At 39.9% G+C, this 13,979-nt stretch overlaps 1 protein-coding gene across 7 annotated transcripts in view; it reads right to left on the bottom strand.

The window, feature by feature from the left end:
- Nucleotides 1–12,880, bottom strand: part of CBR4 (carbonyl reductase 4) — a 131,405-nt gene extending 118,525 nt beyond the window's left edge. For all 7 annotated transcript variants that reach the window (XR_008479984.2, XR_008479985.2, XM_054252806.2 and 4 more), the window contains exons 1-3: nucleotides 12,584–12,880; nucleotides 10,270–10,390; nucleotides 8,803–8,939 (exon numbers count right to left, since the gene is read on the bottom strand). Coding sequence is in view for 5 of the 7 variants with exons in the window: in XM_054252806.2 (XP_054108781.1) it covers nucleotides 8,803–8,939; nucleotides 10,270–10,390; nucleotides 12,584–12,725 (400 nt within the window). In the remaining 2 variants the exon portion in view is untranslated. The remainder of the gene's footprint in view (nucleotides 1–8,802; nucleotides 8,940–10,269; nucleotides 10,391–12,583) is intronic.
- Between the last annotated feature and the right edge of the window lie 1,099 nt (nucleotides 12,881–13,979).

The raw sequence follows: 13,979 nt of genomic DNA, 5'->3' as shown, positions 1-13,979 counted from the left end.
ATGTACAAGGGTATTAATGTTGTTTTTGTGCCTGTTAATACAGTATCCTTTCTTCAGCTCATGAATCAAGGGGTAATTCTGACTGTCGAGTCTTACTTAAGAAACATTTTACAAGTCTATAGCAGTCATAAATAGTCATTCCTCTTATGAATCTGGGCAACGTAAACTGAAAACCTCCTGGAAAGGATTCACCATACTATCTGCCATTCAGAACATTTATGATTCATAGCAGGAGGTCAAAATATCAACATTAACAGAGTTTGAAAGAAGTTACTTCAGCCCTCATGGAGACTTTGCAGGGTTCAAGACATTAGTGGGGCAGAATTGCAAGTGGAGCCTGAAGACGTGACTGAATTGCTGCAATCTCATGATAAAACAAATGGGTGAGGAGTTGCTTCTTCTGTGTGGATAAACAAAGTTGTTTCTCAAGGTGGAATCTACTCCTTGTGAAGATGTGAATACTGTTGAAATGACAAAGAATTTAGAATATCCTATAAACTTAGTTGATAAAGCAATAGCAGGGACAGAGAGGACTGGCTCTAATTTTTAAAGTTCTACTTGGATAAAATGGTATCAAACAGCATCACATGGTACAGAGAAATATTTCAGGAAATGAAAGTCAATCAATGTGGGAAATGTTGTCTTATCTTAAGAAATGGCCACGGCCACCCCAACTTTCAACAACCACAACCATTATCCGTCAGCAGCCACCAACATCAAGGCAAGACCTTCCATCAGTAAAAAGATTATGACTTGCTGAAAGCTCAGATGATCATTAGCATTTTTTAGCAATAAAGTATTTTTTGGCAACAAAGTATTTACATTGTTTCTTAGACAAAATGTTACTGCATACTTAATAGACCATATCTTTTACACGGACTGAGAAACTGAACAATTTGTGTGACTTACATTATTGAGATATTTGCTTTATTCTGGTAGAGTAGAACCAAAGCTGCAATAACTGTGAGATATGCTTGTACTGTCAATCTAAACTGCCAAAGCTTCAATTATAAACATTTTGTAAAAGTGCAATTTCATTATATTCCGCATAAGGAGAACTGATAGGGTTTTTAAATACACCTTAAAAAAGAATATTTTAGAGTTAAATAAATATACCTCAGGTTATCAGGTACAATTGTAAACTGCACTGACCACAGAAGATTCTTGAGTGACCACATCTAATGAATATGTAGAGATATAGATGAACCTGGAAACCATCATTCTCAGAAAACTGACATAAGAACAGAAAATCAAACACTGCATGTTTTCACTCATAGGTGGGTGTTGAACAATGACAACGCGTGGACACAGGTAGGGGAGAATAACACACTGAGGTCCATTGCTGGAGGTAGGGGAGGGATAGTGGGAGAGCGGGTGGGGAGGGATAACGCAGGGAGAAACGTCAAGTATAGGTGATGGGGGGATGGAGGCAGCAAACCACCTTGCCATGAAGGTACCTATGCAACAATCTTGCCTGATCTACACATGTACCCCAGAATCTAAAGTACCATAAAAAATAGTAATAATAATTTTTAATTCAAATATCAACTATATGCAAATAAATTCTTGCAAAACAGAAGTGAGGAAGTAATTTTCTGCACCACTGACCTGTACTTAGATACAAAAATTAATCAAAGACCTCACAAAATATTTTAAAGTAGTTTTATTTTACAAAAGGAAACATTCCAAACATTTCTCTATTATAATCAACAAGTTCAGTATTAAAAGATTTATCTACATTACATATTGTCTGCCAACTAGTAAAGGAAAAGAACTGTGAAGTACACAGAGAGAAAAGACCTCAGACTGAGAAAATGCATATGGACAGAAAAAGTGGTGCTTATCAGAAAGAAAAATACAGAGACTTACGAAAAATACATGCACACACACAAAAAAAAAACACGAAATGGAGCTGGTGTGATGGTAGTGGGTTATCAGAACTTACTAACAATGGTGTCACTAAAGTTGGTATATAACCCTCCAGCGTTAAATATGACTGGCTTTTAAAAGAAAAAAAAGAGAATCGAAAGATGACAAAGAAAATATCCAAGACGACCCTTTAGGAGGAGCTCAGGATTGCAGCTCCCAGTGAAAGCACAGAGGGTGATCCCCAGGCAAGCAGGGCCTGGAGTGGACCTCAGCAGTCCTACAGCAGAGGGGCCAGACTGTTAGAAGGAAAACTAAGAAGCAGAAATAACTTCATCATCAACAATCTGGACATCCACTCAGAGACCCAATCTGAAAATCAGCAACTACACAGATGACAGGTGGATAAATCTACAAAGATGGAAAGAAACCAGCGCAAAAAGGAGGAAAACACCCGAAACCAGAACACCTCTCCTCCCACAAGGGATCACAACTCCTCACCAGCAAGGGAACAAAGCTGGATGGAGACTGAGTGTGATGAAATGACAGAATCAGACTTCTGAAGGTGGGAAATGACAAACTTCTGTGAGCTAAAAGAACATGTTCTAAATCAATGCAAAGAAATTAAGAACCTTGAAAAAAGATTTAATGAAATGATAACAAGAACGCACAACTTAGAGAGGAATATGAGTGAACTGATGGAGCTGAAAAACACATGAGAACTTCACGAAGCATGCAAAAGCATCAAAAGCCGAATTGACCAAGCAGAAGAAAGGACATCAGAGGTTGAAGATCAACTCAAGGAAATAAACCAAGAAGGCAAGATTAGAGAAAAAAGTGCGAAAAAGAATGAACAGTCTCCAAAAAATGTGGGACTATGTGAAGAGACCTAATCTACGTTTGATAGGGGTACCTGAATGTGACAAATAGAATGAATCCAAGCTGGAAAATACTCTTCAGGATATTATCCAGGAAAACTACCCCAAACTGGCAAGGCAGGCCAATATTCAAGTCCACGAAATATGGAGAACACCACAGAGATATTCCTCAAGAAGAGCAACCCCAAGGCACGTAATCGTCAGATTCACCAGGGTTCAAATGAAGGAGAAAATGCTAAGGGCAGCCAGAGAGAAAGGTCGGGTCACCCACAAAGGGAAGCCCATCAGACTCACAGCAGATCTCTCAGCAGAAACCCTATAAGCCAGAAGAGAGTGGGGGACAATATTCAACATCCTGAAAGAAAAGAACTTTCAACCCAAAATTTCATATACAGTCAAACTAAGCTTCATAAGTGAAGGAAAAATAAAATCCTTTGCAAACAAGCAAGTACTCAAGAGATTCTATTACCACCAGCCCTGCTTTACAAGAGCTCCTGAAAGAGGCACTACACATAGAAAGGAACAACCAGTACCAACCACTCCAAAAACATACCAAATGGTAAAGAGCATCAACAAAATGAAGAATCTGCATCAACTAATAGGCAAAACAGAAAGCTAGCATCAAAATGGCAGTATCAAATTCACACATAACAATATTAACCCTAAATGTAAATGGCTAAATGCACCAATGAATAGACACAGACTGGCAAATTGGATAAAAAGCCAAAACCCATCAGTGTGCTGTATCCAGGAAACACATCTCACATGCAAGGATACACAAAGGCTCAAAATAAAAGGATGGAGGAAGATTTACCAAGCAAATGGAGAGGAAAAAAAAGCAGGAGTTGCAATTCTCGTCTCTGATAAAATAGACTTTAAAGCAACAAAGATCAAAAGAGACAAAGAAGGATATTACATAATGGTAAAAGGATCAATACAACAAGAAGAGCTAATGATCCTAAATATATACACACCCAATACAGGAGCAGCCAGATACATAAGGCAAGTTCTTAATGACTTACAAAGAGATTTATACTCCCACACAATAATAGTGGGAGACTTTAACACACCACTGTCAATATTAGACAGATCAACCAGAAGGAAAATTAACAAGGATATCCAGGACTTGAACTCAGACCTGGAACAAGCATACCTGATAGACATTTACAGAACTCTCTACCCCAAATCCACAGAATATACATTCGTCCCAGCACCACATCACACCTACTCTAAAACTGACCACATAATTGGAAGTAAATCACTCCTCAGCAATTGCAAAAGAATGGAGATCCTAACAAACAGTCTCTCCGACCACAGTGCAATCAAGTTAGAACTCAGAATTCAGAAACTAACTCAGAACCGCACAGCTTCTGGAAAACTGAACAACTGGCTCTTGAATGTTGACTGGATAAACAATGAAATGAAGGCATAAATAAAAAAGTTCTTCAAAATCAACGAGAATGAAGATACAACATACCAGAATATCTGGGACACATTTAAAGCAGTCTCTAGAGAAAAATATATAGCAATAAGTGCCCACATGAGAAGAGTGGAGAGATCCAAAATTGACACCCTATCGTCAAAATTGAAAGAGCTAGAGGAGCAAGATCAAAAAAACTCAAAACCTAGCAGAAGGCAAGAAATAACTAAGATCAGAGCTGAACTGAAGGAGACAGACACAAAAAAACCTTCAAAAAATCAATAAATCCAGGAGCTGGTTTTTCAAAAAGATCAACAGAAGAGACCATTAGCCAGAACAATAAGAAAAGAGAGAATAACCAAATAGATGCAATAAAAAACGATAAAGGGGAAATCACCGGAGATTCCACAGAAATTCAAATCATCACCAGAGAATATTACAAACAATTCTATGCACATAAACTAGTAAACCTGGAAGAAATGGAGAAATTCCTGGACACTTGCATCCTCCCAAGCATAAACCAGGAAGAAGTCGAAACCATGAATAGACCAGTAACAACATCTGAAGTTGAGGCAGTAATTAAAAGTCTACCACACAAAAAAAGCCCAGGTCCAGATGAGTTCACAGCTGAATTCTACCGGACACACAAAGAGAAACTGTTACCATTCCTTCTGAAACTATTCCAAATAATTCAAATAGAGGGACTCCTTCCCAAATCATTTTATGAGACCAACATCATCCTGATACCAAAACCCGGCAGAGACTCAACAACAAAAGAAAACTTCAGGCCAATTTCCATGATGAATATAGATGCAAAAATCTTCAATAAAATACTGGCAAGCTGATTGCAACAGCACATCAAAAAGCTTATCCACCACGATCAAGTAGGATTCATCCCGAGGATGCAAGGCTGGTTCAACATACACAAGTCTATAAACGTAATTCACCACATAAACAGAAACAAAAACTAAAACCACATGATTATCTCAATTGATGCAGAGAAGGCCTTTGACAAAATTCAACAGCCCTTTATGCTAGAAACCCTCAATAAACTCAGAATTGATGGAATGTATCGCAAAATAATAAAAGCTATTTATGACAAACCAACAGCCAATATCATACTGAATGGGCAAAAACTGGAAGCATTCCCTTTGAAATCTGGCATTAGCCAAGGACGCCCTCTCTCACGACTCCTATTCAATATAGCACTGAAAGTTCTAGCCAGAGCAATCAGGCAAGAAAAAGAAATAAAGGGTATTCAAATAGGAAAGGAGGAATCCAAATTGTCTCTATTTGCAGACAACATGATAGTATATCTAGAAGACCCCATCGTCTCAGCCCAAAATCTCCTGAAACTGATAAGCAACTTCAGCAAAGTCTCAGGATACAAAATCAATGTGCAAAAATCACAAGCATTCCTATACACCAATAACAGACTTAAAGAGAGCCAAATCAAGACCGAACTGCCATTCACAATTGCTACAAAGAGAATAAAATACCTAGGAATACAACTAACATGGAACGTAAAGGACCTCTTCAAGAACTACAAACCACTGCTCAATGAAATAAGAGAGGACACAAAGAGATGGAGGAACATTCCATGTTCATGGTTAGGAAGAATTAATATCGTGAAAATGGCCATACTGCCCAAAGTAATTTACAGATTCAATGCTATCCCCATCAAGCTACCAATGACCTTCTTCACAGAACTGGAAAAAACCACCTTAAACTTCATATGGAACCAAAAGAAAGCGTGCATAGCCAAGTCAATTCTAAGTAAAAAGAACACAGCAGGAGGCATCACACTACCGGACTTCAAACTATACAGTAATCAAAACAGCATGGTACTGGTACCAAAACAGAAATATAGACCAATGGAACAGAACAGAGGCATTGGAGGCAACACAACATATCTACAACCATACAATCTTTGATAAACCTGACAAAAACAAGTAATGGGGAAAGGATTCCCTCTTTAATAAATGGTGTTGGCAAAACTGGCTAGCTATGTGCAGAAAGCAGAAACTGGATCCCTTCTGACACCTTACACTAAAATTAACTCCAGATGGATTAAAGACTTAAACATAAGACCTAACACCATAAAAAACCTAGAAGAAAATCTAGGCAAAACCATTCAGGACATAGGAGTAGGCAAGGACTTCATGACCAAAACACCAAAAGCATTGGCAACAAAAGCCAAAATAGACAAATGGGACCTAATCAAACTCCACAGCTTCTGCACGGCAAAAGAAACAGTCACTAGAGTGGATCGGCAACCAACAGAATGGGAAAAAATTTTTGCAGTTTACCCATCTGACAAAGGGCTGATATCCAGAATTTATAAAGAACTAAAACAGATTTACAAGAAAAAAACAAACAAGCCCATTCAAAAGTGGGCAAAGGATATGAACAGACACTTTACAAAAGAAGACATATATGAGGCCAACAAACATATGAAAAAATGCTCATCATCACTGGTCATCAGAAAAATGCAAATCAAATCTACATTGATATACCATCTCATGCCAATTAGAATGGCAATCATTCAAAAATCTGGAGACAACAGATGCTGGAGAGGATGTGGAGAAATAGGAACATTTTTACACTGCTGGTGGGAGTGTAAATTAGTTCAACCATTGTGGAAGACAGTGTGGCGATTCCTCAAGGACCTAGAAATAGAAATTCCATTTGACCCAGCAATCCCATTACTGGGTATATCTCCAAAGGATTATAAATCGTTCTACTATAAGGACACATGCACACAAATGTTCACTGTAGCACTGTTTACAATAGCAAAGACCTGGAACCAACCCAAATGCCATCGATGATAGACTGGACAGGGAAAATGTGGCACATATACACCATGGAATATTATGCAGCCATCAAAAACTATGAGTTTGTGTTCTTTGTAGGGACATGGATGAACCTGGAAAACAAAATTCTCAGCAAACTGACACAAGAACAGAAAACCAAACACTGCATGTTCTCACTCATAGGCGGATGTCGAACAATGAGAACACATGGACATAGGGAGGGGAGCACTACACACTGGGGTCTGTTGGCGGGAATAGGGGATGGACAGCGGGGGGTGGGGAGTTGGGGAGAGATAGCAGGGGGAGAAATGCCAGATATAGGTGAAGGGGAGGAAGGCAGCAAATCACACTGCCACGTGTGTACCTATGCAACTATCTTGCATGTTCTTCACATGTACCCCAAAACCTAAAATGCAATTTAAAAAAGAAAAAGAAACACAAACAGAAACAGAAACTTCAGCAGCTTTAACTCGTGCCAAACACTACTGTTCATCTGGTCAAAAAGTGGTAATTCCTGAGATATCATTGAAGCGTCTAGCAGTTTAAAGTAGTTCTTTCTTTAGCAATATTCTCAATTTACTTTTGATTATTTACTTTTAGCTCAATTCTAAAAGTTTTGCATGCATAAGGATAACTGATGGGTTTTTTAAATATATCTTAAAAAAGATTATTTTAGAGTTAAATAAATATACCTCAGATTATCAGGTGACAGGTAGAGGTCTGTTTGCCTGCTTAGAAGAATCCGAAGTCCTTATCTGGCTGTGTTAAAATGCAAAGGTTGACTCACTGACTAATCTCTTTTATAAGAAAACAGATCCCTTAAATTTTTAAGGATAAATGTCCAAAATGCTCTTTTGTCCCCTTAGTTTGTTAGCATAGTATTCTTTCCTTTCTCATTTTCAAAACAGAAAAAGCCTAAATTCCGGCTTGGAAAACAATTTCCTACGTTTAAAAGAACAGGGTCATTTACTTTCATGGAGCAGCATCCTCCTTTCGTGGCGTTTTAATGTATTACCATTTGAAAATAAAAAGCAGACAATATACTACTATGCCCAAATTACCAAACTGAAATAACATTTCAAGCCATTTTGCATTTTAAGTTCTACAGGCATATACTCCACAGTTTATCTGCCCTGTAGGTTAGATGAAGTGAAAACTAGGAGTTACTTACACTCATTCTTAAAAACAGAGAAATTTTATCTTTCTTTAAACCTCCACACAAGATTTAACATAACCCATGCAACTGCTGTACATGATATTACTTAGTCCCCACTGTCTACTTTAATTCCTTGTCCATGTTTTAAAAATTAGGTTTCTGGCTGGGAATGTGGCTCCCACCTATAATCACAGACTTTGGGAGGATCACTTGAGTCCAGGAGCTAAAGACCAGCCTGGGCCACATAGTGAGACCTCATCTCTATTTAAAAAAAAAAAAAAAAGTTTCACATAAAAATCAGGATGGTCCAATTTCTCTTGAAAAATCAAAATTGCTGGCAAAACTGGGACCACGTTATAGAATCTAAGTGGTGGCCTCCACCATTCCATATGGGCTCTGGACAATGAAGCTGGATATCATTTATCACATGGCTGCTCCTGTCATTGTTCTAGTACTTGGTGGTAGCACTCATTTAACACCTGCCTGACTCCTATAGGGATGTAAATGTATGATTCCTATTTTACTAATTAATCAGTTAATTAAATCATTTTTTCCATTGATAATAGAAATTTCACCCAAGTTTCACAAGTGAATAAACTACAAGTTAGTGGATTAAATATCTGTATGGTATTATGAGATAATTATAAACTCACAAAGGTGAAGACTCACCTACATTAACTATAGACCCTCCCTGTTGTCGAATCATAGTCCTCACAGCAGCTTTACAGGTCAGCATGGAACCCAAGAGGTTGGTATGAAGCTGAGATACCATATCTTCAGTTTTTGTTCTTACTAAAAGACTATCCCTACAAAAAGAAACAATATATAACAGCATATAATAACAAGATAAAACAAACCAAAAAGGTCAAAACTAAGATAACATTTCTACTGAAAGTAGGGTGCAAGAAGCACTTCCTATCTGAGCTAGAATAACTAGAATACCTAGAGTCCCATTTTGAACTTGGTTTGAGATACATTAAATAACAATTGATAAACCAGAAAGGATGCACTTGGAAGACAGGTTCCTACCCTTCTCAGCTTGAGTAGCAAATATTCTTAGCCCCCAAAAGTATTACCATGTAGCCAAAATAGTTTGAATGACCTGAGCAACTGCCACACTAAGCCTTGTTTAGCAAGAAAATATGTTATGCTAAATATTATCTCCTAAATTTTTTTTAAAGTAATATCCACTCCATTACTCTATTAGTATTAAGTTCACAAACTGGCAAAACTTATACATGGTGACAAAATTCAGAAAATAGTTACCTACAAGGAAGTATTACTAATTGAGAAGGCACTGCCTTCTGCAGCACTGGAAACATTCTACAGCTCAATATGGGTGATGATTACAATGTTAAAACCAATTAAACTGGACATTTATTATATGCGGTATCTCAATATAAAAGAAAAGAATTTATGCCGGGTATAGTGGCTCACGCCTGGAAGGCAAGGTGGAAGGAAGACCTGAGGTCGGGAGTTCAAGACCAGCCTGATCAACATGGAGAAATCCCACCTCTACTAATAAAAATACAAAATTAGCCAGACGTGGTGGCCCATGCCTATAGTCCCAGCTACTCAGGAGGCTGAGGCAGGAAAATCACTTGAATCCAGTAGGCAGAGGATGCGGTGACCCGAGAAGGCACCACTGCACTGCAGCCTGGGCAACAATAGCGAAATTCAATTACAAAAACAAACAAAAAATAAATTTGCCGGGTGCAGTGGCTCATGCCTGTAATCCTAGCACTTTGGGAGACTGAGGCAGGCAGATCACAAGGTCAGGAAAGAGAGACCATCCTGGCCAACATGGTGAAACCCTGTCTCTACTAAAACACAAAAAATTAGCTGGGCGTGGTGACATGCACCTGTAGTCCCAGCACTCAGGAGGCTGAGGCAGGGGAATTGCTTGAACTTGGGAGGTAGAGGTTGCAGTGAGCCGAGATCCACCACTGCACTCCAGCCTAGGGACAGAGCAAGACTCCGTCTCAAAAAAAAAAAAAAGTTGTGGACTGACAAGTTTTAAAATGCACAGTTTTTTCTCCCAGTTAGAAGTATAATAATATATTAATTTATACTAATCAAAGACATATTAAAAATAAAAGTTTTTAAAATATAAATTTACTTAAATCTGTGACCAACCTGTTAATACCAGCCGCATTTACCAAGAAATTTACTCGACCTAAGTGTTTCTCCATCTCTTCAAATGTATTTTGAACATCATGTTCTTTAGCAACATCACAGCTAAATGCCAAATGATCTCCTACACAAAAAGTTAAATAACAATTACTTATAAATTATAACTCAAATTTTAAATTTACTCAATACACATGTGTTAAGCATCTAAGATGGTAGGCCCGTGCTAATCTAGAACTTAGAAATTTAAGTCATGTCATGAGGCCCGGCTTTCACAGAGTTGGCCTAATGAAACTGGGATGTGGGGGAGCAAGAGGAAATAAAGTACTACTACAGAAAGTTAATTTTAATTAACTTTTTTTTTAATCAACAAAAAGGGGAGGGCTTTTTCAAGTTACAAAGGCTCTGTAAGATTCATCTAATAATATTTCCAGCTTTAACACTGAACTCATGCTCCCCAATTCAACAGTCTTCTGGGTTTTATATTCCTTTTTTCAAATTTATACCTAATTCTGTCAGGTGTTCATTGAAATAGTTTCTCTGGCCCTGAACAGGAACTCTAGAGTTTCTTCTTCTTTTTAAAAGCTAAGGCTACACTACGCCACATATAGTATAATGACTATTTTTCAAACCTCACCATCAGGAGACATGAGATAACACGGGAAGCTGTAAAAACACTAAAACTACAAACCATGGTGGGGGGGGACACTTTTTACAAAAACAACTGTTACCACTTTTAAATAATGGTTAAATGCCAAAAAACTACACTTCAAAGGAAAATAAAGCATTCCCTATGTCATAATCTACCATTTTAATACCCTAAAATGTAGAATTGTGTCTAAGAGCTAAAAAAAATTTGCTTTTCTGTTTGACCTTGACAAACATGTCATTACATTACCTACACTACATTACCCTACCAAGCCTTTGGAAACAGTAAGTAACCTGGGAAATTATACTTTCTAGATGAAAACCAAGCACTCATGGAACACGATTCAAAGGAATGCAGGGCCCAAAAGCATCCTCTGTCTCTCTCGTGGTTTTCTCCTGAAGACTGGCTGTTTTCACAACCACCTTTGAAAGCTCAACTAATGGCTTCAATCTAGTCCAGTAAACACTGATGGCCTGGGGTGACTCACTGAGTCACCATTTTTACCCTTTGTTGAATGGCAAGGAACATGAGCTTCAAGAAGTATTCACTGACACTCTCCCTGAGCTGTAACTTACAGGATTTTTTTTCTTTTAGAGATCCCAATATTCTCCCAACCAACAGTGAATAGATGGTGATACCAAACCAAACAGTAAGGTTAACTTAAAAACGAACAGCCACACCTAGCACCTACAGTCCCCCAGCTCCTTGGGAGGCTGAGGCGAGATCTATAGAGCCCAGTAAATCAGGAGTTGGAGTCCAGCCCGGGAAACATAATGAGAAGCCCTCTCAAAAATTAAATTAAAAACCCACACACGAAAAGGTAAGAGCCACAAGATGATGCACCCGCAGGCCTCTATTCTCCCCATGCCTCCCTGAGAGTAAATTAAGTTTTGTCCATTTTAGTAATTAAACAAATAGCATCTTCGGATCTTTCTAATGTCCTATTTCTCCCTAACATCAAGGAAGAATTAAATTCACAAAATGACTAAACCATTATTAAGCCAGAAAAAAGAAAAAAAAACCCTGAAGTTTAAATCCAATAAAAAAGAATTTTGCAGAACAAAGTTCAACTGTCCATTTGCAAAACTAACCAAATTTGCTATCATTAAGTAAACAAGGTTTATGTCAACTCTGGCTGGAACTCAGAAGGGTTTCTCTCTGAAACTGCTTTGTGCATTCGAACAGGCCCAGGCATGACCCTCGGCAATACTGAGGAAGCCGTTTACACCTGGCACTCCCCTCACCTGCCTGAACCCTTTTCCGCCCAGCCCTGCCTCCGGCGACAAGAATGTGCCCTTTCCCTAAATTCAAAGTTAACTGTCCTGTGGCTCTCTCCCGCCAGACACCAAAACAGGGCAGCTCCTCACGGTGAGCACAAGCCGCAGGGCGGGGGATGCTTATTCGCGGGGCCTCACGAGACTACGAGGTCTCAAAGAAAACCCCGAGGGCCCAGCTCTCCGCGCGGGCTGCGTGGCCGACGTTCTGGAAGCCGCGGGAGGTCGGGGTTTCTGCACGAGGCGCGTTCCAGCCTTGGAACGGAGAGCACCTGCACGCGGCTTATGGAGAAACCTCAGAGCCCGAAAGCCCAGGCCCGCTCGCTTTACAAAGCAGATTTTCTCTGGGCTCCTGGACCACGGCCATACAACTGGACAACTCCAGTTCGGTACCTACCGCCGAGGTCACCGGCGGCGGCTTTGGCCCCTTCCAGGTTTCTGGCAATGACCGCCAGTCGGTAGCCTTTCCGGGCCATTAACTGGGCCACGGCCCTGCCAATGCCTCGGGAGCCTCCGAAAACAGCACATACTTTGTCCATCTCGGACTTAAACACTCGAAGGAGAGAGCTCCTTTCCAGGTTCCCACAGGCTTTTAAACAACCGCGGTTCCCAAAGAAAGAAAAAACAAAAAGCAAACCGCTAAGAAAAAACAGGCCGCTCGACACCTCCTCCTATGGCCAGACTCTAGCAGTGCAGGAGGCCACGGAGATAGGCGAGGAGTCACGGCAACGCCGCGTCGACGTCATTGCGCATTCACTCTTTCGCGCCGCGCCTAAAGAGCACCGCCGCGAGAGCTCCCCGCCAGCGGAAGAATGGCCTGCAGGGGACCTCGATGCATGCTGGGACCTGTAGTCTTGACGCAGGAAAGCAACTGGCGCAGGCGCGCTGCTTGATGGGAAACGTACTTGTGGCATAGAGGGAGATCATCTGGACCCGCTATGTCCTCTCAGTCGGGATTGGAGACCCGGTGACCAATGGACCCGGTTTGTTCGGAACTAACAGGGTTCTCAAGATGCTGGGCTTTCCCTGGGAAACCAAGACGACTTGATTACGTAGTTAGAACCCAGAACAAGCACTACTGGGCGTGAGCCTGTCCGGGCTCCGGTGTGTTCCCTTCGCCTAGATGTTGTTTTGGCTACAGACTTGATGTCTTGTTGAAGAAGTCCCCAACTATCGCACCCACACCAGAACCTACCTTACCTGTTCCTCCCCCAGGATGCTGCAGAAATGGACCTCTACCCGCCCAGATGTTAGCATTCACCGCGAAGTGTGGCGTGAAGGTGAATGCCCCGTGGAACATCCAGCAGGTCAAGGAATTCTAATTGATTGAATAGTCTTTCAAGATCTACGAAACAAGCTTAGGCTGCTGTAGACAAAAACGGGTTTCTGCAATTGTAAATAAGATGTGCCAGGTGCTCTGAGAGTTAATAAACTAAAAAAAAATTGTAACATGTTTGTTAACAATTACAGTGTAAAAAGAAAGTATTTCTTGGTACATTATTTTACTAGATGATTCAGAGAAGTATGAACCATGGTCCCTACCACTAAAAAAACTACAACCCAGAACTACAGGACTAATACACATGAAACACTAGGAGGAATCCAAAATCATACTTAGTAAAGTGCAAAATTATATTAACACAAGAGCTCCGAGAAAATGGAGACCAGTGAAGAATGAGAGAGGCATAGAAAAGTTGGATGTGAGGGCTGAATGAGGTTTGAAAAAAGGAAAGTAAGAGCAAAAAGTCTATAAATAAGCAAGATGGGCAATATTTTAAATTTTTTATTCTTAC

The sequence above is a fragment of the Callithrix jacchus genome, chromosome 3, assembly GCF_049354715.1.
Source record: "Callithrix jacchus isolate 240 chromosome 3, calJac240_pri, whole genome shotgun sequence".
Classification (NCBI taxonomy): Eukaryota; Metazoa; Chordata; class Mammalia; order Primates; family Cebidae; genus Callithrix; species Callithrix jacchus.
The sequence above is the reverse complement of the archived record's forward strand: the minus strand, read 5'-3'. Positions and strand labels throughout refer to the sequence as shown.